Below are 25,070 nucleotides of genomic sequence, written 5' to 3' on the forward strand. Positions count from 1 at the left end.
AACTGTCTACCCAGGTCCTTCCATGTGACTCTCCACTGTCCTAAGAAGCACAAACATCTTTGCCTTCGAGGCTTTTCAGAGGCCTGGCTCCTGTCCAGCACAGCCCCATCCCCTACCGTTTTCCTACTTGGATCTCTCACCCTGCCCCTGCCCCTCCTTCCCCATGCTCACCCCTGCTGGATCTCTCTTCCTTGCTCTTTGTCCAGTTGCCTTCCACACAACCTGCCCATCCTGGCGCAGTCCCCACTTCCGTTGAGAAGCAATCCCATCCTTAAGACTCAAGCACCCTGCCCGAGACACGTGCAGCACAAGGCAGCCCCTCCTGCAGCTACAGCACTACCTGGGTGCATCCCTTTCTCCTGGAACATCACAGGGTAGGGATGGGTTCGTCCTAGTTGCTAGCATACAACAGGAGCTCCAGGAACAGCTGAGCAGTTTTCAATTCTTTATTCAAAGGGTATTTAACAAGGGCCTCGTAGATATTAAATCTCTGGAGATACACCAAGGAGGGAAACAGATAGAGGCTTTACTATACTCTTGGCACTTTTTTTCCCCCGAGACAAGGTTTCTCTGTGTAGCCTTGGCTGTCCTAGACTCACTTTGTAGACCAGGCTGGCCTCGAACTCACAGCGATCCGCCTGCCTCTGCCTCCCAAGTGCTGGGATTAAAGGCATGCGCCCCCACCGCCCGGCTCTTGCCACTTATTTTTAAGCAGAAATGACACAGAGCAAAGGAATACACTGTTGGGAGCTGATGGATGCTGCAGAGAGAAATTCTGAGTGAAGGAGTGCAGGGCGCTGGGGCACTACTCTTTTTAAGAGGATGATGGGGCTGGAGAGATGGCTCAGAGGTTAAGAGCACTGTCTGCTCTTCCAAAGGTCCTGAGTTCAATTCCCAGCAACCACATGGTGGCTCACACCCATCTACAATGAGATCTGGTGCCCTCTTATGGGATGCAGTACACATGAAGGCAGAATACTGTATAAATATTAATAAATAAATAAATAAATAAATAAATCTTAAAAAAAAAAAAGAGGATGATGGCCTGAGCAGGTGGTTTGGAGAAGGTGACATGTGAGCAAAGATTTGAGGGAAGTGAGAGAGCAGAGTGAGCAAAGGGGGGGGCGGTGCTGTGAGGCAGGACTACAGCGGACAGGGAAGGGACCATGGCCACCCTAATGGTTGAGATCTCATGGAATTGCTGTAAGCCCCAAGTCCCTTTACAGATGGCAAACCTGGAGTGTAAAGAGAGACCTTTGCACAAGGTCATATACCTGTGAGGGGTGGGAATGGGACTGCACGGGGGTCTGGTGCCAGGGCTGGCTTCCCTGGGGAGATCCTGCCAGGCCAGGCCTCCCGAAGGATAGACGGAGACAGGTCTGTTTAGCTCTGCTGGCTCAGCACAGGGCCTGGCTATGTTGGCCAACAAGGCTTCCAAGCTAACCTTTACTCTCCTGGTGGGTGAGGAGTTTGGAGGAGGACCTGTGAGCCTTGGCCAGAGAGAGAGCGAGCTAATGAGCTAGGACAGAGCTCTCTCATCCTTGCTGCTTCCCTGATGAACGGCTTCCATTCACACTGGCAGAAGTCCTCAGAGTCTGCAGTCCATGAGTCTCTTGGACGAAGGGGGGCACTGATGTTCAGAGAGGTAAGACCTACCTGAAACTGGCCATCAAGTCTTCCCAGAAATCTTTTTTTTCTTCCAGTTTTTTTTTTATTAATTTATTCATATCACATCTCAGTTGTCAGCCCATCCCTTGTATCCTCCCATTCCTCCCTTCCTCCCACTTCCCCCCTACTCCCCTCCCCTATGTCTGTGTCTGAGGGGGACCTCTTCCCCCTGTATATGCTCATAGGGTATCAAGTCTCTCCTTGGTGACCTATTATCTTTCCTCTGAGTGCCCCCAGGCGTCTCCATCCAAGGGACATGATCAAATATGGGGCACCAGAGTTTGTGTGAAAGTCAGATCTCCTTCTCCACTCAACAGTGGAGAATGTCCTGTCCATCAGCTAGTCTGGGTAGGGGTTTGATGTTTACTGCCTATATTTTCCTTGGCTGTTGCCATAGTTTGCGGAGGACCCCAGGGCCCAGACTCGCCTGTAGTTTTCCAGGACCCGCTGGATCCTTCTATTTCCTCATTCTCCCAGGCTTCTCACACCTAAAGTTTCAATAGGATGTCCTCCCCTCTTACCCACTTTCCTGGTAAGTACAGTTTTTCATGGGGACGTACACCTTGGACTAGTGTCTCAATATAAGTGAGTATATACCATTTAGCTCTTTTTGCTTCTGTGTGAACTCACTCATTATGACAATTTCTAGTTCAATCCATTTGTCCACAAATTTTGGGAATTCCTTGTTTTTAATAGCTGAGTAGTATTCCATAGTGTAGATGTACCACAGTTTCTTTATCCATTCTTCTACTGAGGGACAGTAGGTTGTTTCCATGTTCTGGCTATTATGAATAAGGCAGCTATGAACATGGTTGAGCATATGTCCCTGTTGTGTGGTACTTCCCAGAAATCTTAACCTTTCCTTCCTTACCAGCCTTCTCTCTGGACTTGGCCTGGCCGCCTCCCCCCACCCCCAGAGGAAGAAGTTCCCCTTAAAGCAGAAACTGCACCTGCACTGGGGCCTCACTTGGCTACAGGTCAGGGAAGTGTCTAGATGGAGGAACTCTGTGAGTGTGTGTGTGTGTGTGTGTGTGTGTGTGTGTGTGTGTCAGACAGGCTGCCCAGCAGAAGGGGCCCTGCAGGTGGCCTTCAAGGGTAAAAGGTGTGTGTGGCCGTGGACAATGCCCCAGAAGGACACCCATCAGAAACAGAGGTAGGAAGAGGCTTCGTTTCTGCCTTCACGTGGCGCCCGTGAGCCATCGGAGCCCCACGCGGATGAGACTCTAGACCTGCAGACCTTGAAGAGGAGAACCCTGGGTCTCACCTGGGGTGGGAAAGGCATCCCTGGGTGCAGCGGGGTCTCCCCAGAGGCGGGGGAGGGGTCTTCTCCCCCGCCCCTCCCTCGCCTCGCCCCGCCCCGCCCCAGCACTCAGCACTGCGGGCCCTTAGCCTGGGGTTTCCCGGGCCAGCGCGCGCACGGGCGAGACAGAGGTGGCTCTAGGGACGAGCACCCGCAGCCGCCTCCGTCTCCCTCCCCAGCTAACTCTCTGGGCGCCTTCGCCCCGCCGCGGGCGGAGCTCGATCTGCGGTGCTCCAGGATCCCCTCCGCTCTCGCCCTGCCCTGTCCCTTCCTCCTCGGAGCCCCCCAGCGGCCGACGCGGTGCAGCCCGGCGCGGCGCAAGCAGGTACGTGCGCCCCCCGGCAGCGGCTGCGGGCGGGCCGGGAAGGGGGCGGGAGCCCGGGAGGGCGAGGCGGCGGCCCGGCTGGGATCTACGCACCCCCTCGGCCGCCTGGAGCTGTATGCTCCTGCGTGCGGAGACTCGGGAGGCCCGGCACAGCTCCACACGCCGACCGCGAGCCGCCGGCGCAGGGCCCGAGGCGGGGAGTGGCAGGGAAGGACAGCTCGCCTGACCTCGCGGCCCGCCGAAGGACACGCGACCCGGGCACTCTAGAGCACGCCGGCCCTGCCGAGCCCAGGCTCTCCAGGCCGCCCCGCTGCGAGCACTGACCGGCCGAGTCCGGCCTGCTCTGGCGGGTGGCGTTGGCCGTCAAGGGCAGGAGCAGGGGGTGTGAACTGCGGGCAGGCGGGCGCGGGGGAGGCGGGAGGCCGGGCGCTTGGGCTTTCCGCGCGGAACTTTGGGTATAACAGCGTGGACCTGCGTGTGTGCATCTGCGCGCCGGAGGCTTTTGTGTACTACGAGTGCGTGTGTCTGTCGATTGGGTCGGCGAAGCTTCATTCAGCTTCGCAGTGTGTCAGGCTCCCTGGGTGTCAGCGTACACCATGGGTGGGGGGTGCTGGACTTGGTCAGGTCTGGGTGGAACCTGCTTAGATCTCAGCGGTGCTGGAGGTAGTCTGTCTTCCTTTCTCCTCATCTCCCTCCCTCTCTCATCCCGCCCTCTCTCCCAGTCTTACCCTTTTGTGGGTACCAGCAGAGTGACCCGTGGATCTGTGAGTCATACTTACTTCCCGGGTCTGTGGGCATTGCTATTGGAACAGTCCCAGGGGCAGTGAGTGTGGAACGGGGCGTGTGCACAGGGGGGAGGGGGCGCTTGTCTTTCAGGAACTATAGGACTGCGGATACAATTGCAATTACTGGTGTGGTTTCGGGTTTGGAGTGTTATCCATGGGCACCAACCAATCTCATCCTCTCTCTCTCTCTCTCTCTCTCTCTCTCTCTCTCTCTCTCTCTCTCTCTCTCTCTCTCTCCTCCGCTCCCCTCCCCTCCCTTCTCTTCCCATCCCCCCTGCTTATGTCTAGGTAATTAATGGGCATGCCCTTTAGAACTTACTAAGCATGTCTGAGAGAAACAGACATTCTAAAGCTATTAGAGACGAAGAAGCCTCCTTGTGTCTGCTCCTTCACCCAGGCATCCCAAGGAAAAAAGTTTTGGGCAAAAAAGAGTCTTGCTCTAAGAATTTGGATGCCCTCAGGGATATGGAGGCACTGATACGGCACTAACGTACCAATCTGGGCAAGGGATTACGGGCCACTCCCCACGTTCTTCGGGCTTGCTCAGGGCTTGGTGGTGGTCAGGGCCCACAAGTGGCACCTACTCTGAGGTTCTGGGTAGATTTTGGTGCCAAGAGTAAAAGGCCAGCTAACACTGCCCTTCTCTCTAGTCGTCCCTTGGGAACTGAGAGGAGGAGACTGGGCACCCAAGGGAGACTCAGAGCGATCTCTGCTCTCAGGTGCCTCAAGTGAGGGCTCCTCCGAGAGCCAGGGAAGGAATATAGAGTGTGTACGTTTGCAAGTGTATAGGGATAGAGATTCTTTGGGTACCTCCATTCAACTCTTCGTCCCTAGTCCCTATACACACCATGGGATCTTGATCATGTTTTCTAAAATGGTGATAGGGCTGAGCTACTCCTGAGTAGTGAGGAACTGAGGAACTGGCGGGAGAGTCTAACAGGCAGTCAAAGCTCAGCGTGTATTAAGTGGACACGGTGGAGCAGGGCATCGCCCCGGAGAGGAGTGGTAAGCCGGATCAGCCTTTGAACTGAGCCGTCCGTCCGTATGTCTGCCAAGAGAACACGTCCACGTGGGAAGGTCAGAGAGACTTCTCACATCCTGCCCCCCTTGGACCTTCATTCCTTTATTCATTTCCCGCACCATGACTTCATTGATTTGCTCATGTTTGCACAGAGACACAGGCACCCCAAGGACACTGGAGAATGATCTGAGAACACAGAGAAATCAGATTTCATGTGTATAAACACATCATGGAACGGCAGGAGAGCCACGCCACACCTAGAGTCACTGCTACCTGGCCATGTGTGTGTCAGGGCCATGGATATGTGTATCCTCGGAACGTCAGAGTATGTAGGGAACACTGTGTTTCTGTCGTGGGATCAGAAATGACACATGCCAGGGAGGGGTACTTACGGAGAAGAGTTGAGACCACACAGAAGGGAAAGGCCCAGTTACCAACGCCAGGGATGGTGAGACATGGCAGTCAGATGTGCAAGAGACGTTGGGAATAGGAACCTGCTGCATGTGCATGGTTCTAGGGATTAGCCTGATGGGGGGATGGGGGGAGCAAGGGAATGGAGAAGAGACAGACACATGGACATGCAGACAAAGCTGAGATCAGGTGGTCTGGGCTCTGGTAGAGTCCACAGCAATCCTAGAACAGCGTATTTATTATACGCTGTTGAACAGGGAGATAGAGTTATTGCATATGGCTAAAAAAGAGGCAGCGTTATTATAGATAAACAAGTAGGCGTGGCTATTATATACAGCTGAACAAGGAGGCAGGCTAGCTAATCTTGATAGGAGCAGTTCCTGTAGGGAAGTCATCGGGCCATTAATATGCGGGGGTGGGGGGGGAGGGAGAAAGCTAAAGTGGATGCTTTTTGCACACACTGTCTGTGTTGGTATTTGGACCTTAGAAAGGCTCTGCTGTCCCTCTGAGCATCATGTAGGGAAGGCTTTTCCACTCCTGTGGGACTGAGGCGCTGGGGTCCTTGATGTGGCCATGCCCATCAACAGTACACACTCACTGAGGACTGCGTTTGCTCCCCATAGGAACTACAAACCTAAAAGGTGAAATCTTTCTTTGTTTTTTTTCTTTTTTTGGTTTTTTGAGACAGGGTTTCTCTGTGTAGCATTAGCTATCCGAAACTCACTTTGTAGACCTCTGCCTCCCGAGTGCTGGGATTAAAGGTGTGCACCACCACACCTGGTGTCTTTCTTTGTTTTCTATCTTGGCAACTAATTCTCCAAAACTCAGTGATGAGAATTGGAAATGAAGTAAGCAAAAACTTGAGTGACCCTAGTCTGGCCCATGGCTATAGGTTGGTGGCCTTTTGAGACAGTGCACATGTGCACAGCGACACAGTGGCACATGTCCAGGTATTTGGTAGTGTTTCCTCTTTGTGCGCCCCCCCCCTCCAGTCCCTGCCTGCTTACACGAAGGCATTTGGCTTTGACCTCAGTTGAGGCTTTCCATTCTCCACTCTCCTTTCTGCCTGCACATCTCCTGGCTTTCCTCCCTGGACCCTGTCCTCCATGCATCTGACCTGTGACCTCTAAAATCCACACAAATCCTAGCCCTCCCTGCTCCAACAACTTGACTGTCTGTTGCTTCTTGGCCTGGCTTTCACCGTCCTCTATGAACTGGCCCAGCTGGTCTCTGGGGCCCTCCTTCCCTCTCTAGAATACTCCCGTCTTCTGGCTGCTAGGGAATTTGCCACTCTTTCTTTTTGGCAGTTTTCAGGTGCCACCATCCCCACACCACACTTCCACCCACTAGTGCCCATAACACTTTGACTTTCTCTGCCGTACCCCACATCATCGCCTCACCTTACACAACGCTGTTAGCTGAACTGGCCACAGCCTGAGGCGCATCACTTGAAATCCTTACCACAGCCCTATGAGACAGGCTTTCCATGCGGCAGCTGAGAACAGTGCGTCTGCAGAGGAGCTCCATCACTTGCCTAAGCACAGACAAGGAGGCTGGGATATGGACCTCGTGGCCACTCTACATCCCTCCATCAGGATGACATCCCATCATTAATACTTACTGGGTACTCTACTGAGCATCTTATACACAGATGACTACCTCAGCCTCTCTGCTAGCACTGTGCAGTAGGGAATCTGGTCGATGGGGAAACTGAGACCTAGGAGGATGAGAGCACCAGTCGCTGTGGAGTGGGACCCTCGCAGGGGCCACATTGCTCTATTGTCATTAGCTCCTCACAGCTGTGCCAGGCACAAGTGTGATGTTGAGTTTCCGCAGGCAATTCAACTGGCATTCTGTTTTCTCTTCTAGTTGCCAAGGAGACAAGGGATGAGCTGGGGTCATTCTTTCCAATGGCATCCCCCCCTGGCCTGGAACTGAAGACATTGAGCAATGGCCCCCAGGTTCCAAGGAGACCAGCCCCGCTGGGCACAGTGGCGCCACCCAGGATGGGCGTGGAGAATGCCTGCTTCTTCTCCGAGGAACACGAGACTCATTTCCAGCATCCTGGGGATGCCAGACTGGGCATCTCCCCCAGTACCCCTGGAGGTGTCCCTTCACTGCCCAGGTCCCAGCGGGATGATCTTTCTTTGCATTCAGAGGAGGGTCCAGGCCTGGAACCTGTGAGCCGCCCAGTGGACTATGGCTTTGTCTCTGCTCTGGTTTTCTTGGTGAGCGGAATCCTCCTGGTGGTGACAGCATACGCCATCCCCCGAGAGGCCCGAGTCAACCCTGACACAGTGACAGCAAGGGAGATGGAACGCCTAGAGATGTACTATGCCCGCTTGGGCTCACATCTGGACAAGTGCATCATTACAGGCCTGGGGCTGCTCACAGTGGGAGGCATGCTCCTGTCTGTGCTGCTCATGGTCTCTCTGTGCAAGGGTGAGCTGTACCGCAGGCCGACCTTCGTCCCTGGAAGGGGATCCAGGAAGACCTACGGCTCCATCAACCTGCGTATGAGACAGCTCACTGGGGATGGGGGCCAGGTCCTAGTGGAGAATGAGGCCCACGTCTCAGAGACCAGCTATGCCACCCAGGGCTCTTAAGTAAGAGTCCACCCTACCTTGCTGCTTTAGCTGCAGAGTTTGGAGGTTCCCCAAAACCTGGGGCTTCAAAGTGAAATCCACAGGGGGTGCTGTGGAAGGAGTTTTGGTGCTGGGGTGGGGGCAGCCTGAGGCCTGGCTTAGGCGTCACTCAGGCAAGCACTGCAGATGTGTGTTTGCAGCTTAAAGCTTTTGCATAAGGCTTTGTTTGAGGATGGCTTCTGCTGCTAAAAATACATTTGGAAACCACTGGTCTTAGAAGATGAGGTTACTCGGCCTTTCTTAGGGTTGGGAGTCATGTGGAAGGTTGCTTCCATTCGTCATGCCTTGGGGAATTCTGAGACCTCTGCTGTCTTTCAATAGCCAAGTGAGAGTGTTGGGCGACTATGGAGGGGCACCTTTCAGGCCTGACCATCTAGGGTAGAGTGTAGCTTCAGGGTGATGGGAGAAGTCAGTTGAGGTGAGCCCCCCTGCAGCACCCCCTGACTGAACCTTAACCCTCTCCTCTCCAGACCTCAGTTGCTCAGTCTCTACAGGGAGGAATAGGTCTGGGTGGCACAGCATGGGCCAATTCTGCCCTGGGAGTAGGAAGCCAGTCTGCTTCTGGGTACCCTTCAAGGGATGAAGGTGTTTGCCAGGGACAGATCATTGTCAGCTTCTGGCCTGGCATTGGTGACTACCACTTCTGGGAGTTAGTGGTTCTCGTGGCTCTACTATAGAGCCCAGGTGAGTGGATTGGGTTAAATACAAACTTTGACACCGTGTGTATTGGTCTTGGGGTCTGGTTTCCTACAGTGGCTAATTTTCTGCAGTGGTACATTTACCAAGCACAGTTTCTCCTGGGCACCAACGTATAAGGACTTGGTTGTATTTCTGTGGACAAGCTGGGACCTTATCACATTCCCTCCTCAATGAGCCGTTGTTACTTGGGACTGATCTCATTCTGGGAGCGGGAAATAATTTTCTTTAATGCCGAATTCGGAATGCCCGGCTTCCCTTCTTGGTAACGTCAGTGGCCAACCGTCTGGGGAGGAATACGGTACAATCAAGTGGTCTGGAGATTCCAGCCACATAGATTGCTGTTTACGTTCTTTGGTATGTGAAATATTCCCAGGCCCCTTCCTTCCCAAACTCTATTTACACTTCTGATAATACAGGTAGGCATCAGCGGGCAAGGAGAGAGTGGCAGACATTTGTGGGGAGGCACTGTCCAGTCCAAAAGGCCCCAGAGGACTTCCAGAGCAGACACCGCCTAGGCTATGGGAGGAGTCTAAAAGGACCGTTTTCGTGAGTCCTTGCTCCAGGCATGTCCCTTGTCCCCCCTTCTTAGCTAGCTGTATAAGCCAAGTTGTTCTTAACGGGGTCAGAATATGGGGCGGCATAGGGTCCGTAGGCTGCAGAGGTCCTGACTGTGGAACTTGAGCCTTCGTCATCCCAGGCAGCTAAAACATCTGGAGAGTATAAAATCATAGCTTCTGAGGCAGATCAGATGTCTGCCCGTGCTGGCCAGCAGTGTTTGCCTGGAGCAAAGGGTGAGGAGAGGGCTGAGGGGGACGGAACTGTGCAACTTGGTTTCAGAGGTTCTGCTGTGGTGCTGAGAGGGTATGGCCTAAAAAGAACATAGCTCAAGAGAGCCGAAGGTCCCAAGCCCAGGGCTTCTTTAGATAAGTCTGTTTTCCCAGCTGGAGTGGGAAATACTGGACAATCTAAGCGAATTCCAGTAAAATCAGACATTGCCAGTGATGGCCTCCGCTTCCCAAATCCATGACGATGATAATAAATGTATCAATCCAAGCTTTATGGGTTCCTGTGGCAGGAAAGGGGGCACATTAGGCTACAGTACCTGCTGAGAATATATGCTTGGCACTGTCTATTTAGATCAGTTTCAGCATGAGATGTATTTAGGGCCTAAATCTACTAGAAGATTAAGGAATGGCAGGGTTTTTTTTTCTCCCCCTCAAAGATGGAGGAAACTGCTTTATATTCCGATGGGGAAACTCCTTTAGAAACCACGTGTAAATGGATCAAGGGAATGATCACCTTGTCAGTGAATTAAGAAGATCTAAGAGATGCTGAACGCATTTCCCTGGGATTGCAGCTGAGATCTCCTAGCCGGTGGAGCGAGGTTTAGGAAGAAACCAGGCAAGAGCGAGGAGTGCCCAGAGCTTCCCCGTGGGTTTCTTTGGCGTTAGATGTGGAGTTGTCCCTGTGGTTGCTGGAACATGCCTGCCTCACTTCTAAGAACTCCCCCTGCCACCCTGCAGGCCCCCAGGCCTTGCTTTTCTCAGTGTATTTGAATGAGTAGTGGTTCCAGAACTGATCAACTCTGGTTTTGAATATGACCTCTGCCACTTACTGGCCCTGTGACTTTGGCCAAGTTCCTCCAGCCTCTGTTTGAGTGAGCTGACCAGGTCGTACCACATTCCTAGGGTTAGAAGCATGATTTGGCAAAGATAGTAAGTTCATGTTTGAAAGAAAGGACCAAGCAAAAGATTTCTACTCCTGTCAGGACAGCTGGTGCCCTATGCAAGGTCCTGGAACCCATAGTTCCCAGCCGGTTTCCCAGAGCCCTTGCTAGAGTCCTGTCTTGGGGTCAGAATTAGTGACATAGAAGGTCTCATGACTAGAAATGTGAGTGTGGCTTGTCAGTGGGCTCTGCAGCTGGAGCCTCCTCTCCGGGCCTTGGTTCAGCTTTGTTGCATGGGTTTCTTGATGGAGAAACCCATGTCCTGGCATGTCACAGCCCAGTGATGACTAGACTCAGGAGACACTTGCCGGGGGGTAGATCAATGTGAATCCTGGTTCCTCCTGTTTATTGTGAGCCCAGACCTTTGGGTCCACGCTTGTCATCATCTCTGTTTCCTTGCATCTCCCAGCCGGCAGGGGTTGCTGCCTGATTCCACCACCATTGCTCCTTTTCTTGGAAATAGCATCACCTCCCTAGGGATTCTCTTTAAAATGTCCTCCTTCCTACAAGCACACTTCTGTGCGTGCGTACACACACGTGCACGAGGAATGCACCATGTGTACAGTTCTGCAGCTTTCTCGTTTGACCTTGCTCAGGAGCCAAGGACTCAGCCTCTGGCTGCAGAGCTCTAAGCCAGGGAATCCTCTGGAAAACTGATCCCGGTTTCTTCCTCTCTCGGCCACCGGCCCTGAGGTGTTAAGCATGCTATCCCATCAACAGCCCAATGGCCCCTCTATAGTTCTCTTACTGCTTCCTTGGGAAAAGAGGAGAGTTCTGGGGGATTCCAGAACCCTGGCTCTTGGGAAGGGGATGGAAACAAGAGAGTGGTGGAGTTAGTTGGATTTAGCTGAGGCACCCCCAACTTTCCAGATCACTCAGTTGAGGAGAAACAAGGTCTGTATGGCCAGTGCCTGGCTTTTGTCCTGCTCTGCCTTCTTGTCCCTGAGTCCCTGCACATCCTCTTACCTACATCGGTCCCCTTCATGAGTTGGTTTTTCCCAAGCAGATGGACAGTATATGACACTTTCGTGGTGCGGAGGGTGGCACACAGTGCTGGAGCGCTGCCCCTACAGGAATCTCAGAGGGACAAGAGGCAGAACCTCCAGGGTCTATGGAGGCTGATTCAGGAGTTTGGCAGTAGCTCAGTGTCTCCTGGCCTTGTTCCCTTTTCTACAAAGTGGCGGTGCTAGTCGCAATGCCTTCCCTTTAGGACTGTGATGAGTGGTAAGTGATACGCCTTTAAAGCACTTAGCACTGTGTCCCGCATTCTCTAATTGCTCAGTAAATATCAGCTACGCATGTTCTCCCATTGATCCATGGTATCCTTCTAATGGTATATGACACATGTACTCAGCCCTGGCTGTCTTGTGCGGGGTGGTGTGGCTGTGCTGTAATGTAGATCACACAGTGTGTGTAGCGGGGCCAGGGGGTGAGGAAGGTTCTTTTGGAAAGGTAATCTTAAACAACCAGGAGAGTTGGTGGGAGGGACCCTAGGCAGAGAGAGTGACACCAAGCTCATAGGCCTCAGCAGCAGGTGAGAGATGAGGTGGGCAGGTGGTACATAGGTGGCCGAGGAGTGTGCAGTAGGACCCACAGTGGGTGCCTGGGCTTTGTCCTGTGGAGGAGACAGCCAGGTGGAGGCTACTATGAGAAGGCTGTACAGGCAAAGGAAGAATCTTCCATGTCAGGAGCACTGTAGGGGTAACACTGCAGCACACCTTGGCCTGCCTTTAGGGCTTTTCTTACTCCAGCCAGGGGACATGGCTTTGACTCCATGCTTCAACTTGGCAGCCCCTTTACCACTTGACTTCTGAGTCTCCAAGGTCAGGGTGTTGGCTGCTGGTCTCCTGGGCTTAAGGAAAAGTAGCAAGTGAAAAGACACTAACCAGTTCTTCTGGCCCAGGGGAACAAAGGGACAGGAAAGGATGGCATCTGCTATGCCAACCTCTGCCTGGGGGGTGTGGCACCTGGGTCAGTACTGACCCCAGCGCCAATGACATATAGCAAAATCTGTCTCTTCTTCTAGCTTTCTTCGCTTGATTACTTTGTGTGTCCACATCTTCTTTCATTGAAAGTACTCATGTTGGGTGCCCAGAGGTGAGTGTCCGAGCTATTGCTGACCCTCTCCCAGTAGCGCCCCCATTCTTTTCCATCTGAGAATAAAACAGGAGCCCAAGTGCAGATGTCTGCGGAGTGTTGCAGGCAGCATGAATGAACACAGTAGATGGCAAGATTAAAGGGGGGAGTGTCTGCTCTGGCCCTGGACAATTGTTGCATTCTGGTTCACCAGAATCCCAAGTTTTTCCGTTGTCGCTAGACAGCTGACTTTGCGGGTATGAGGAAGTGGCAAGGTGAGCACTGTGGCTGCGGTGAAGGGGATGGCCAATACGATGTCATCTGCTAGGGCCAGGAATGCGCAACTCCCTTCCCTGGGGCTTATCAAATCACACATAGACATGAGCACTTCCTGAACTGCAGGCCAGGGACCACTTAATAGGCTCCACCCAAGAATCCTTATTCATCCTTACAGTGGAGGTTTGAGTTGCCACTGTGTCCAATTTTAGAGCGTTGAAGAAACGAAAGCCCAAAGAGTACCGACAATGTCTTCTGAAGCTGAGGTCTGTTTTTACCCGGAAAGTTTCCAAGATGAGAGACACTTGTGCCGGCCTGAGGGGATGGGTGGCAGGCATCAGGAAGAAGGGCAGGTCCTCTCTCCTTTCAGAGATGCCGCCTATGTCTAGAAATGGCTTATCCTGGCTTGGGAGAGCAGTCTAGCTTAATAAAGTTAGAGGTCTTCTGGGCGCCACAGAGGGTGGGTGCTGACCAGGGTGCTGAACCGACATGGCACTTCCTAATAGGCTATCTGAGGGAGACCTGGCCAGTTCCAGTGACTGAGGACTGTCATTGACTATTTTGGTCCACACTGAGCAGGGAAGCCTTGGGTGTGAAGACAGAATTTCTGTGGTCTGGGTGGTCCTGGGGAAATCTTTCTCATGCATCTGGTGTGGACTTGCTTTTTTTTATTCATTTAGTGCTGAGTAGCTTCCATCCCACCAACCCCAGAGGGTTAAGATGAGCAGCAGCTGGGGCCATGTGGCAAGACCCAGCATAGAGCCCAAGCCCAGCCTCGGGGCCCAGAGGATCCCGTTAGTTCACTTCCAGGGCCTTACTGGGCCTGTCTCCTGCAGAGTGCAGGCTATGTCGGGTGGTACCAGATGTCCCCTCAAGCCTGGGTTCTGCTGGTGCAGTAGCTGTTAAGTGCTCAGGAACACAAGGAAATCCCAGAAAACAATCTTGTTTCAGAATCCACAGTCATCCTTGGGATTAGGCAGAATGTATCCTTTCTCAGTCAGGTCCTGACTGCTTTCCAGATTCTGGGATGGGTTTTGCCTGGTGATCACCCTCTTTCGAAGTCTGGGTACAGTTCTATGAAAAGTTTTAGAGCCGGGTTGATTTAGTTCAGCCGCCCCTCAGGGGTGTGTCCAGGACCTTCACCTAGGGTTGTATTAAGCACAGTCTGGGATAAGAAGCTGTGTGTCCTATGGGTACCAGAGAAAGACTTGTTTCCTGCACTGGTTTTGGCCTAGAGTTCCTCTGCCTTTGAGAGCTCCATTCTCACCCATGAGACGTCCGTAATCATAGCCGCTCCCTACCACCTACTGGGCTCCCTCTACCTTTAATGAGACCCATTTAGTGACACTCTCCAGCAATCTGGGGTAGGCAGGGGTGAAACACTCATTTCACAGATGAGGAACTGTAACAATAATGTGCTGGAGTCATTTCCACACATGGTCTCTGTCAAACTGCCAGACCTTTCTAACTCTCTTAGGTTTAGAAATGAGGCTGAACAATTAATGATCTGAAGAGTATGTTATCTCACAAGGTCACACAAATATTTAAAGGCATTTATGAAATATGCTTGAATGATCCATAGGGTTAAGGGAATGGGGTATATATTAGGGGTACAGCCATTGGGAAGATGAAAATATGAATGCATTAATTGTGTGTGCCATCGACTAAGGCTGACTGATTCCGTTCTTTGTTCCCGAGGCCCAGGTGAAGTTAAAGGGCTGGGTGTACACTCGAACATCTCAAACTCCGTGAGCCCATGGAAGGTGGGAAACTTGTCATACAGCAAGTTCACTGGGGCTAGAGATATGGTTAAGATCAGTAGCTGTTTTTCCAGAAGACCTGGGTTCAATTCCCAGCACAGCTCACAATTATCAGTGACTTCAATTCCAGGGGCACAGATGCCCTCTCTGGCCTCTGTGTGCACCAGGCATGCATGTGGTGTACACACATGCAGGGAAAACTCCACACACATAAACATAATTGAAATGCAAATTTGCACATAGTAAGTCTGGGGTGGGCCTTAAGATTATTCATTTCTAACAACCCCAAGTGATACTGCTCTTGGTGGTGCTGAACAGAAAGACTTCCCTTCGCAGTTCTCCAACCTGCATTACAACTGGACCTTGCAAACAAGGGACTTGAAGGCCTTTGCTTAGGAGGTGTGGACTGGCGCCCGGGATGTACAGTATACATACAAATGTCTCAGGAGTTAGTGAGGCTGTGGCAAGCAAGGGTGTGGTACCCATCTGCATCATGGCTGTGACACAGTCACAGGAGGCTCAGCAGACCTGTTCCAATGCTCCTTCCCTACAGCAGAGATGGGAAAAGAGCACAAGGGCTTGCCCCGGACCTCCTGCTGCTAGAGTCTGAGAGGTGGCAGGTTCTCACAAGCACATGTCCACTGAGCCTTGAACTTGGAGATGGGCTGAGTGGGCACAAGATGACAGAAGGAAAGGCATTCAATTTCTGATGCAGATCTGGGAAGCTGCTGCCGTACAGTTCCTACTTCTCAGACCATGGTGACCTATCTGGCCCCTAGGTTAAATGAGTATTTACTGCACTTAACTTCTAGTCTGGCCCCTCCTCAGTTGTCCCTCTGAACCATTACACTGTGACTTCCTCAGTACTTGCTATATGTAGCTCATTTGGAATGACACTGTTCACGTGGTTACCCAGGGTCTTTTATTTTGAGTAGGGGGTGGGGCTTCTGCTTCTGCCTTAGGGAAGTGCTTAGACTTTCCAGTGCATTCTAGGATCTGCACATTCACCAGAGCCTTGCCAGTCCCCACTGCCCACACCCTCACTCTCTGCTATGCTTGCCTCTTGACCTCTTCTCAGCAGATTCCTGGTCAAGCTCAGGTGAAGTGATTTAGGGTGTGGCATCCCAAGGGGCAAACAAGGCCTAGGCCTGGTGGCTAGGATGCCTGCCTGTGAGCATCTATCTATTCTAGAGATGACCAGTGGTCAGCAAGCGTAACTGACAGGTAAAGCTGGGGCTATGCCTTGGGGGGTTGTCGCTGGTGGTGGGACCTATCTTTCCTGGAACACACTGAAGTGTTCAAGGTACAGCTAAAGACAGAGAACATGAAATGACCCACGGATTTGATTTCCTCCTGTGAAGACAGCTACGGATCCATGACAAGGAAGTCGTGAGGAAGCAGGGTTCCAGAGGGAGGCCGTACAGACGTGTACCTGTTCTCGGGCTATGTGCACTAACTCTAGCACAGGAATGGAGCCTCATGTAATACTTGATACCTGGGGGAGACTCATGACTTAGATCGGAGGTTGGCTGAAGCTCATGCACGAGGAGATAAATGCAATACAAAACTCAGGCAGCTCTAAGAATAGAAAAGACAGCAAGCCAAAAAGAGAAGGTGGGATGTGGGCTGGCGTATCCCAGAAATAGTATGAGCGGTCTATTTAGCACCAGAAGACAATGATCTACAAGTAGACCTTGATTCTGTTGGCAAGCCACTGGATGAGCTATGAAATTTCAGAGCAAGTGAAGATGATGCTGTGAATCTTACTAGATGTCCAAAGGTCTCAGGAATTTCCTCCAGAGGAAAGACCATCACGTATCACACCACCTAGAACATCCCCAAAGCCAAACCCAACTCCGTGTGACTCAACGGAACTGGTCATAGCCGCTCCAAGGTGGCTAGTATCAAAGCCACAGGTTCTCCCTGAAGGCAAGCTGCTCTGGTTTCTGCTCTGCAATGGTCTTGGTCAAAATTTTCCATTAAAAGAACAAAAAGCAAAATAGGACAATACGAACAAGATGTGACTGACACCACTCGTTTGGCTACACGTGTTGGTGAGGATATGGAGAAGCTGGTGGTGTGAAAACATTGTGGCTGTTTTAAAAAAACACTGGCAGTTCTTCAGAAAGTTAGTGTTCATGGGACCCGATATATTCAATGACTTGAAAATATCCACCCATGCAAAAACAAAAACATGTACTTGTTAACAGCATTCAACATAACAAGCAAAAGGGAGAAACAATCCAAGTATCCATTAATTGCTAAGTCAGCAAAATATGATGTAACCATACCATGATTATATAGCCACAGGGAATAAAATGTTGATGCTACAGTCACGTGATCAGTGAAAACAGAGAGTGGAAGGCGCTGGACACAAAGGCCACACATTGAACAATTTCATTTATGAAGACTGTCCAGAATAGGCAAATCTTTAGACAACAGACTGGGGGTTACCTGAGCTGGGGGAGGGGAAATGGGAGTGACAGCCAATGGGGATGGTTTCTTTTTAAGGAATTAAATCTGGGGTGGATGCACAGCACTGTGAATAACACACAACACACTAAGTTGTGTACTTTAAAAGAGTGAATTTCATAGGTATGTAAATTCTCTTAATAAAGTTGTTATTTAAAGAAAAGAGGTAAAGTGCTATTTGTTTACTGTGAAGGCTCCAATTTAAGGGTCTACAGAACACACACCTGAAACATTTCCTCTTGTTGTTGGCTATACATAGTTGCGAAGAGGGAAGTGACAGACTCAAGCAAGTACCAACAGCTTGACCAGAAGTTGCTGCTGGAGGTACCATTCAAAGCTTCCCTGATCTATGATACAGTCTCTTATTGTAAAGAGACTCATAGGGAAAAGAAAAGGAAAGAGAGGAGAGAGAGTGGGGGAAGAAATGCAAGGTGCTGAGACATGAAAGGAGCCACACACGGTTGGAATGCTGGCTGTGGACAATGTGCTTGGTGCTTTGATTTGGTGTCTCCTGGGCTGGCACCCCACTGGGCTCTTTCCATCTCTAAGAGAAAGGATATCTTCAGGGTCACTATGGGGGAAAATGAGATTAGCCTACAGGTCTGGTCTGTTTAGTCCTCTACTTTCTGGCCACAGCAGCCAAGGAGACAGCCTCTGTGCTACAGCCAGGAGCAACTGGATGAGAAGGCCCTAGGGAGGACATGGCTGATTTTCTTGTGTGCATGCTTTGGTGAAATCATGTTGGGGTGGGTTCCAGTCACACATCCATTCACAAAGCCTGAGTGGGGCTCATCTTAGTGATGTCAGGAGCAAGGGTGACTTGTGAAAGTGGGCGTGCTTGAGAAGAACGGGCCCTTGAAGGAGTCAGTTAGTCCTATGAAGTCTCAAACTCTTAAGACTTTGTGCATTGACATAAAAAGGAAAGTGAAGACCGGCAACACGAATTCTGTATTGACATTTGGTTCTTAATAATAACATCCAAAATGCATTCTGTTCTTATAGCGCTGTGACCGCGACTGCATCGGGTGGAGGGTTTATGTTGCCGGAGTCTTCCTTGGAAGTGGGGAGGAGCTGGTGATGATAGAGACACACTGATTTCTCCTTGGGACCTATATGCAGCTGGGTGTGGTGCTGCAGCAGGCACCTCGGCTCTGACAAGGGCTGGGGCTGCAACCCCAGCAGGCCTGCAAACACAAGGGCAGAATCCTCCACCCAGTGCCCACAAGAACACAGGCGCTGATGGGGCCAGTGGTGGCAGCTCCTGGAGAGTGGAAGGGAGGCTGAGATGTTACATTCTTGAGGCCTTCACAGGTACATGTCATCGTAGCCCGGTGGGGGGAGATGGTCAGGATTAGGTCTGCAATGGAGAGAGGGTAGTGAATTGGAGGGCTGAGTGCACAGGAAGCAGGCCCTGCATGGAGTAGGCCCACAGAGTGACAGGCAGCTTAAGATCATGAACTCTAGGGCCAGATGACCTGAGTCTAAATCTTACTATGGCTCAAACACCCAGTCTCCTGGTCTTGCCCTTCTCATCTGGAGGAGGACCACTGACACAAGCAACTCTTCCTGAGTCCTCCCTGCAAGATCACCAAGTGTGCTGGACAATTTTACGTTAAGCTGATACACATTATAGTCATCTCTGAGGAAGGAACCTCGATTGAAAGAAAATGCCTCCACAGTATCAGGCTGTAGGCAGTCATGTAGAGCATGTTCTTAATTAGTGATCGATGGGAGGGAGCCCGGCTCATTGTAAGTGGGCCATCCCTGGGCTGGTGGGGTCTGTAAGAAAGCAGGCTGAGCAAGCCAGGGGGAACAAGTCAGCGAGCAGCACCCCTTCATGGCCTCTGCACCAGCTCCTGCCTCCAAGTTGCTGCTCTCTTTAAGTTCCTATCCTGGCTTCCTTCAGTGACGAACAGTGATGTGGAAGTTGCTTTTGTTCATGGTGTATCATCAAGCAATGATAACTCTAGTTAAGCCTCCTAGGAAGACAGAGAGGAGAGAGCTCCGCAGAGCTCCAGGGAGGCAGCAGTGGTAACTGCCTGGAGTCAGATACCTAGGCGGCAATGCTGAACTAAGCCAAGCTGAGCTGCCACTAAGTCCCACCTCTCAGCATACCTGAATGAATACCTACCCAGATGGGCTGGTCCCAATGGGTCCAAAGGGGTCAAAGCGAGCTCCTGGGGGCACAGCACCGGGAGGAAGCCGGTTTGGGAGGCCCGAAGATGGGTCAATAAGTGCTCTTGGGAAGCCAGATCTCAGAGGATCCACAATCATGCCACCTCTCCGACACCTGAGGCAGGAAGGAAGCTGGGTAAGCAGCTATGACAGGGACTTACTGGCTTGAAGAGAAGGGAGAGAGGCATGGTGAACTAAAATGGACCAGGGTGGCTCTCTAGATGGTCCAGGCAGACAACGAGAGATCAAGCCACAAGTGAGCAAGAACACAAAGTGCATACAAAGTATGTACTGCTGATGTCAAACCAACACAGCAAAGTTCTGTAGGGTTTCCTGAGCCCTCAGGATTGAGATCCCTGCCATTTCTTCCACACAGTAAGGTCAACCGGATAAGAACTGGAGCTAAAGTTGGCCAGGATCAATACAGAGGCACCCAACTCTACAGAGTATTACTCTAAGTCTAGGAGTAATAATGTCATGACCACATGTGGTTTCGCTAGTTCCTTAAGAGCTTCAGTAGCAGCATAGTTGCCCTGTAGGTTGCCCAAGCCTGACCCCTGACCTTCTCTGTCCCTCACTGAGTTCTGTGCACTTGACTTCATGCACTCAAGCTGGGATGAGTAGGCTACTGCTCCTCACACGCTGAGGTCACCATCTGAGCAGCTCTGTAGAGCTGAGTGAGCTCTACAATTTAAAAACAAGATGATGAAAGTGGGGTCACCCTTCAGCAGGAGTTAAACTTCATCTGACTCACTCAGAGAACAGACTGCACAGCTGAGGCTGCGGGATGAGATCAGACGATGCAGCAGGCCTTAGAGACTCCCTTTGTGGAATGAGGAGCAGCCTGTGATCCACTGCACGGTCTGCTTTGCTCTAGATGTGGCAGAGCACAGAGAGTAGCAGCGGTTCCTTGGCCACTCTGTATCCACCTCCTTCGCTCCAAAGGGAGGCTGATGAAAGCTCTAAAATTAGATGAACTAGGTGCAAGCCACTGAGCAAGCTACATTGCTGTCACCTCCCCAGAAATACTCACCCAAAGGGGTCTAGGTCTTCTCCCCCGACAGCAAATGGACCCAAGGGATCACGCCTGAAACAAACAAGGACAATTGCTACAATTCCCAGAGCAGCCAAGCTGATGCCAGTGGAGGCACACTGAATCCCAGACGAGAAACTTCCATAAGATCACAACGTAAGGAATACTTCAAAGCAGCCCTTAGCAGACATTAACACCGATCACATTAAACTGGAGGTTACACAAAAAAGAACTGAACCAAAGTTAAAATTGGGTGCCTGGGAGGGCTGGAGAGATGGCTCAGTGGTTAGGAGCACTGGCTACTTTTTTTTTTTTTTACCCTGGATTCAATTCCCAGCACTGCATGATGGCTCACAACCATCCATAACTCCAGTTCTAGGAGATATGATCACTTGTGTGGCCTCCATGGGCACAAGTCATATATAAATCACGTATCCATGCAGCCCAACACCCATATACATAAAATAAAGACTAAGAAGTTAAAACTGAGGCAGCAGAAGTGGCTCAGCAACTGAGAGAGCATACTGCTCTGGCAGAAGACCCATGTTTGGATCCCAGCACCCACATCAGATGGCTCCAATTCCAGGGGACTTGATACTTTCTTCTGGCCACTTTATGTGGCATATGAGGTACACATAAATCCACACAGGCACAAACACATAAAAATAATTAATTTTTAAAAAGTTAAAACAAGGCTGAGTCTGAATAAAGATAAAATAGTAAATAACCTCCAGATACATTTTATTGCATTCTTACTTTGCTAAAATTCTTATATTTTACATAAATTTTAGAAACTTGCATATATGAACTATTGCTTCAAAACCAAAATCTGACAAGTAAAATTTATAAGCTTCTCAGGTGGAACAAGATAAAGGCATGGGAGCCTTAGTGTGGTGTGGCACATTTTCACCTTTTGTTCATCGCAGCCCTTGGAATACTTTTAAGTCCCACCGTCTACTGCAAATCTTTGCACTGCAGCCTGCTGGATGGTCACTGGCCACAATCCTCTCCATCTCTAATGTTTTCCCCTTTTCCTCCAAAGGATTGAGTCCTTCCTTCCCTGAGAATGTTGGCGCTCCGCAGCAAAAACGAGAATGAGTAAAGAGCACGAATAAAGGTTCCTAAGAAACCAGCGTTTCTAAAAAGATCTCATCCCCTAACCAACTAAACTTGACTGTAAAACTGTCTGGTCTTTAACCTGACCTCCACCCCTGCTCCGAGACTTGAGAAGGGATGAAACTTAAATGCCTGAGTGAACCGCTAGTGGAGGTTGGTCATTTCCAGAATGAAAACTGACTAAGCCAGTCACGGCCTGAATAGTCACCCAGCACTCTACAATGCTGGAGCCTCGTCTTCAGCCCTCTAGCCCAATATCTCTGCCACACCTATTCATGAGGCAGGAAGATAAAGGATTTAAGTTAATAAAGATGAGACATGGTAGATATTGAATTTCATTCAGAAATTTAGACCCAACAAAACAGGAAAGGTGTTTACCTCAAGTTTGACAAATACAAATAGCCAAATCCCTGTGAATGTAACATTTATATAACTCATGATTGTCTCATGGTTCTCCCTGCTGTATGTAGTTTGTTTTATTCATGTGTAATAAAATAAACATATGCTAAAAAAGAAAGGAAGGAAGGAAGGAAGGAAGGAAGCAGCATTTCCCCTTTCCTCTCTTGAGCAGTGTAGGGAGAAGAAAAGAAACAGAACGCAGAAAGGAAGCTCCAAGGCACACCCCAACAACTTGTACACTCAGAACTGCCAGGAGCAGGGAGCTGCAAAACCCACCTCAGTAACTTCTGTGCTCAGACTGGCAGGCTACCGGTAGGCACTTCACAGCCTCGCCTGTAGGCCTAAGGGTATTGTGTAGTTTAAATGCTGATTTCTTTACCCCGTGTATGTGGCTGCAAGCTTTGTTCTGAGAATTTACTGTCTAAATGGTGTATAAACTCTGCTCCCCAATTGTCCCCCACCCCAATATGTCAATAAAGCAGCTTACAGCCAATCAATGAGCAGGGGAGAGAATAGGGATGGACTTCCTATCAGCCTGGGGAGGAGGAGTTTGGAGAGGAAGTAGGGGATTCAGCCAGAGGATTTAGGCACAGGGAGAGAGAGGTTCAAGGAAGTTAAGGAGGAAGGAGCTGGAGCCAAGGAAAGCTACCAAGTGCGACTACAGCTGGGGTGTTTGCTGGGAGCAGGACAAAATAACAATAGAGGTTAAGAATAGACAAACGGCTCAAGATTCTGATGTGAAGCTTAATTTTAAACAAATATAAATGAGTCTCAATTATTTGTATCATATAAGCTAAGAGAAACAAACACTGTTTTATAAAAATAACTTCAACACTTGCCACAAGGCAAACACACTTCTAAGAACTCACTCTGTGTGGCCTGGGAAACCCTTGAAAATCCACAGCACAGGCTGTCACTGTTCCCTGGTGGCTCTGTACTGCTCCGGAGTGTACTCTAGGGAAGGCCTCAGGACTGTCAAGGTTGGGTCAGTGTTCTGGACTTGGAGTAAAAAATTTTACAGAAGGCTGGAAGGGACCTGCCACAAAGTCTCTGCATCCCCAACTTTTTTTAAAAATTCTGCTATTTTATTGATTGATCAATATTTCAAGACAGGGTTTCTCTGTGTAGCCCTGGCTGTCCTGAACTCACTCTGTAGACTAGGCTGGTATGGAACTCACAGAGATCCGCCTGCCTCTGTCTCTCAAGTGCTGGGATTACATGTGTGTATCACCACCTCTTGTGCATCCCCAACTTTTAAGACCTTAAATCTAACAGTTAACACCCTAGAAGGCACAATGATGGTAACCATACTCCAAGGACAAGAAAGAATTTACTGATAGGAACAGCTTGAAAAAATGGGCAACTGTGGTTAAACTAGAAACAAACTTGTGTCATCCTTAGCATTATCCTTGGTTTCTATTCCCACTCAGGATGCTTCCAAATGAACATCTCAGCTCCATATTCTCTGCCAGCAACTGTCATCCTCCTCCCTGACTCTGCTTAGATGCCCGCGTCAGCCTCTTCACTGACCTTTGGCACGACATGGTTATGGCCCACTTGGACTCTCAGAAGCTATTGTCACTCACAGGACTCCCATAGCTGTGCTCACCAACAATCCCTCACAGAGGAGAGCAGAGACTCAAGAGTCCTCACCTTTCCTAATGCTGCAACCCTTTAATACAGTTCCTCATGTTGTGGTGACCCCAACCACAAAATTATTTCATTGCTACTTCATAACTTTAATTTTGATACTACTATCAGTCATAACATAAAAATCTGATATGCGGCCCCTATGAAAGGGGTCACAACCTACAGGCTGAGAACCAGTGCGCAAGAGGCATCATGCAGGAAGAAAGCATGAACATAAGGCGCCTCCCTTCCCCGAGGCTATATAATGGTTAGCGGTTACTGACGTAGGAGACAGGCAGATATTTTCTTCAGTGTAGTGGCTGTACACTGCCCATGCTCCTGTGAGTAACCAAGCAGGACTCAGGTGGAATTGCTTCTTTAGACTCATTAGTGTTCCATGTGGCTTGAACAGATGTTTGCTCAGATCTCCTCAGGAAAAGTTCATGCAATACAAGTCTTATTTCCACTCCTGTCCTTCTATGTTAGCATTCTATATTGCAGAATCTATACTCTTCTATAAAGGAGTCGGGAGGACTCTTTGCAATGTAGACAACATGAAGCCTGCCCCTCCTTATTTCACCCTGGTGGTTTCCCGCTGCCTCTAATCTTGGTCCTAAGGCTCAACACCCAGTGCCCTGTGCTAAACTACGGTGTCATCTTCCATCTTTTGACTCCACCTTTGTACTGTACTCCAGCCATGTGGACTTTCTCCTTGTTCCCAGAATAATCCAAGCCATGATCATCACTTCTGAAACATATGGGCTGATACACATATCAAAAAGAGGAAACACAAAAGGGCTGAATCATGATCCAACGTGCATGAGCTACGGTTACTCTGGGTAAACTTTTGCTGCCTCACTTTTCTAGACAGGAAACAGCAGTACCACCTTGTCTTATCCGGCAATTAAGGAGATTATATCTGATATAATTTCACACTTAATATGGTTACTCAGGACATAGTAATAGTCGAAGGGCGTATAACCAGACTATGCTCAAAACCTTTAGATGGCACCAGTGATCTTAAAGTCAAATCCAGCGCTGCACCTCCTCTTCCTTTCCGAGCTGGCACTATAGAGCTCACCCTCACCCCAGAGGAGTTCAGAGTCACACTGGTTCTACTGCTTCCTGACTATGAAAACCTATCACTTCAACAGCATCAAATTTATACTGTTCTTTTTTAAAAATATAGATTTATTTAATTTTGTATGAATATTTTATGTGTTTTGTGTGTGTGTGTGTGTGTGTGTGTGTGTGTGTGTGTGTGTGTGTGTAAGAGAGAAGGGGGAGGAGAGAGAGAGACAGACAGACAGACAGACAGACAGAGACACCAGGTCCCGTGTGAGAGAGCATTAAGTGCTCTTAGCCGCTGAGTCATCTCTTCAGTTCCACATACTTTTAAATGATAGCTAAAGTATCTCCTCTGTGACACCTCGCCTCCTGTCCTGCTCTTAGTCCTTCAGGTTAGTGCCTGTTCTCTTTGCTTCAGCACTCTTCAGGCATACTTCTGTCACTATGCTAAAGACGAATGAGAAGACTGGAAGGCACAGTTAGTCC

The 25,070-nt window shown here is 50.1% G+C and overlaps 2 protein-coding genes across 4 annotated transcripts in view; one reads left to right on the forward strand and one right to left on the reverse strand.

Moving 5' to 3' along the window:
* The first annotated feature begins 2,689 nt into the window (after nt 1-2,689).
* TMEM74B (transmembrane protein 74B) lies at nt 2,690-17,315 on the forward strand. Of its 2 annotated transcripts, XM_084775364.1 has the most exons (3): nt 2,690-2,821; nt 3,148-3,293; nt 7,380-17,315. In XM_084775364.1, exon 3 carries the CDS (start codon nt 7,421-7,423, stop codon nt 8,114-8,116), a length of 696 nt encoding a protein of 231 aa, XP_084631490.1. In that variant the 5' UTR covers nt 2,690-2,821; nt 3,148-3,293; nt 7,380-7,420; the 3' UTR covers nt 8,117-17,315. The 2 variants fall into 2 exon arrangements, with proteins under 2 accessions (XP_084631490.1, XP_084631491.1); XM_084775365.1 differs by lacking the exons at nt 2,690-2,821; nt 3,148-3,293 and adding an exon at nt 4,963-5,155.
* Nucleotides 17,316-18,093: 778 nt separating this feature from the next.
* The window catches only part of PSMF1 (proteasome inhibitor subunit 1), a 31,434-nt gene continuing 24,457 nt past the window's right edge, over nt 18,094-25,070 (reverse strand). For both annotated transcript variants that reach the window (XM_084775360.1, XM_084775361.1), the window contains 3 exons: nt 20,373-20,426; nt 19,296-19,454; nt 18,094-18,521 (listed from right to left, as the gene is read on the reverse strand). In XM_084775360.1, coding sequence (XP_084631486.1) covers nt 18,470-18,521; nt 19,296-19,454; nt 20,373-20,426 — 265 coding nt within the window. In that variant the 3' untranslated portion in view covers nt 18,094-18,469. The remainder of the gene's footprint in view (nt 18,522-19,295; nt 19,455-20,372; nt 20,427-25,070) is intronic.

The sequence above is a fragment of the Acomys minous genome (genome assembly GCF_964271855.1).
Source record: "Acomys minous genome assembly, chromosome: 3".
NCBI lineage: Eukaryota > Metazoa > Chordata > Mammalia > Rodentia > Muridae > Acomys > Acomys minous.

Bases quoted from the DNA above. Each gene is read 5' to 3' on its own strand.
- TMEM74B (XM_084775364.1), top strand. From the start codon at position 7,421: ATGGCATCCCCCCCTGGCCTGGAACTGAAGACATTGAGCAATGGCCCC.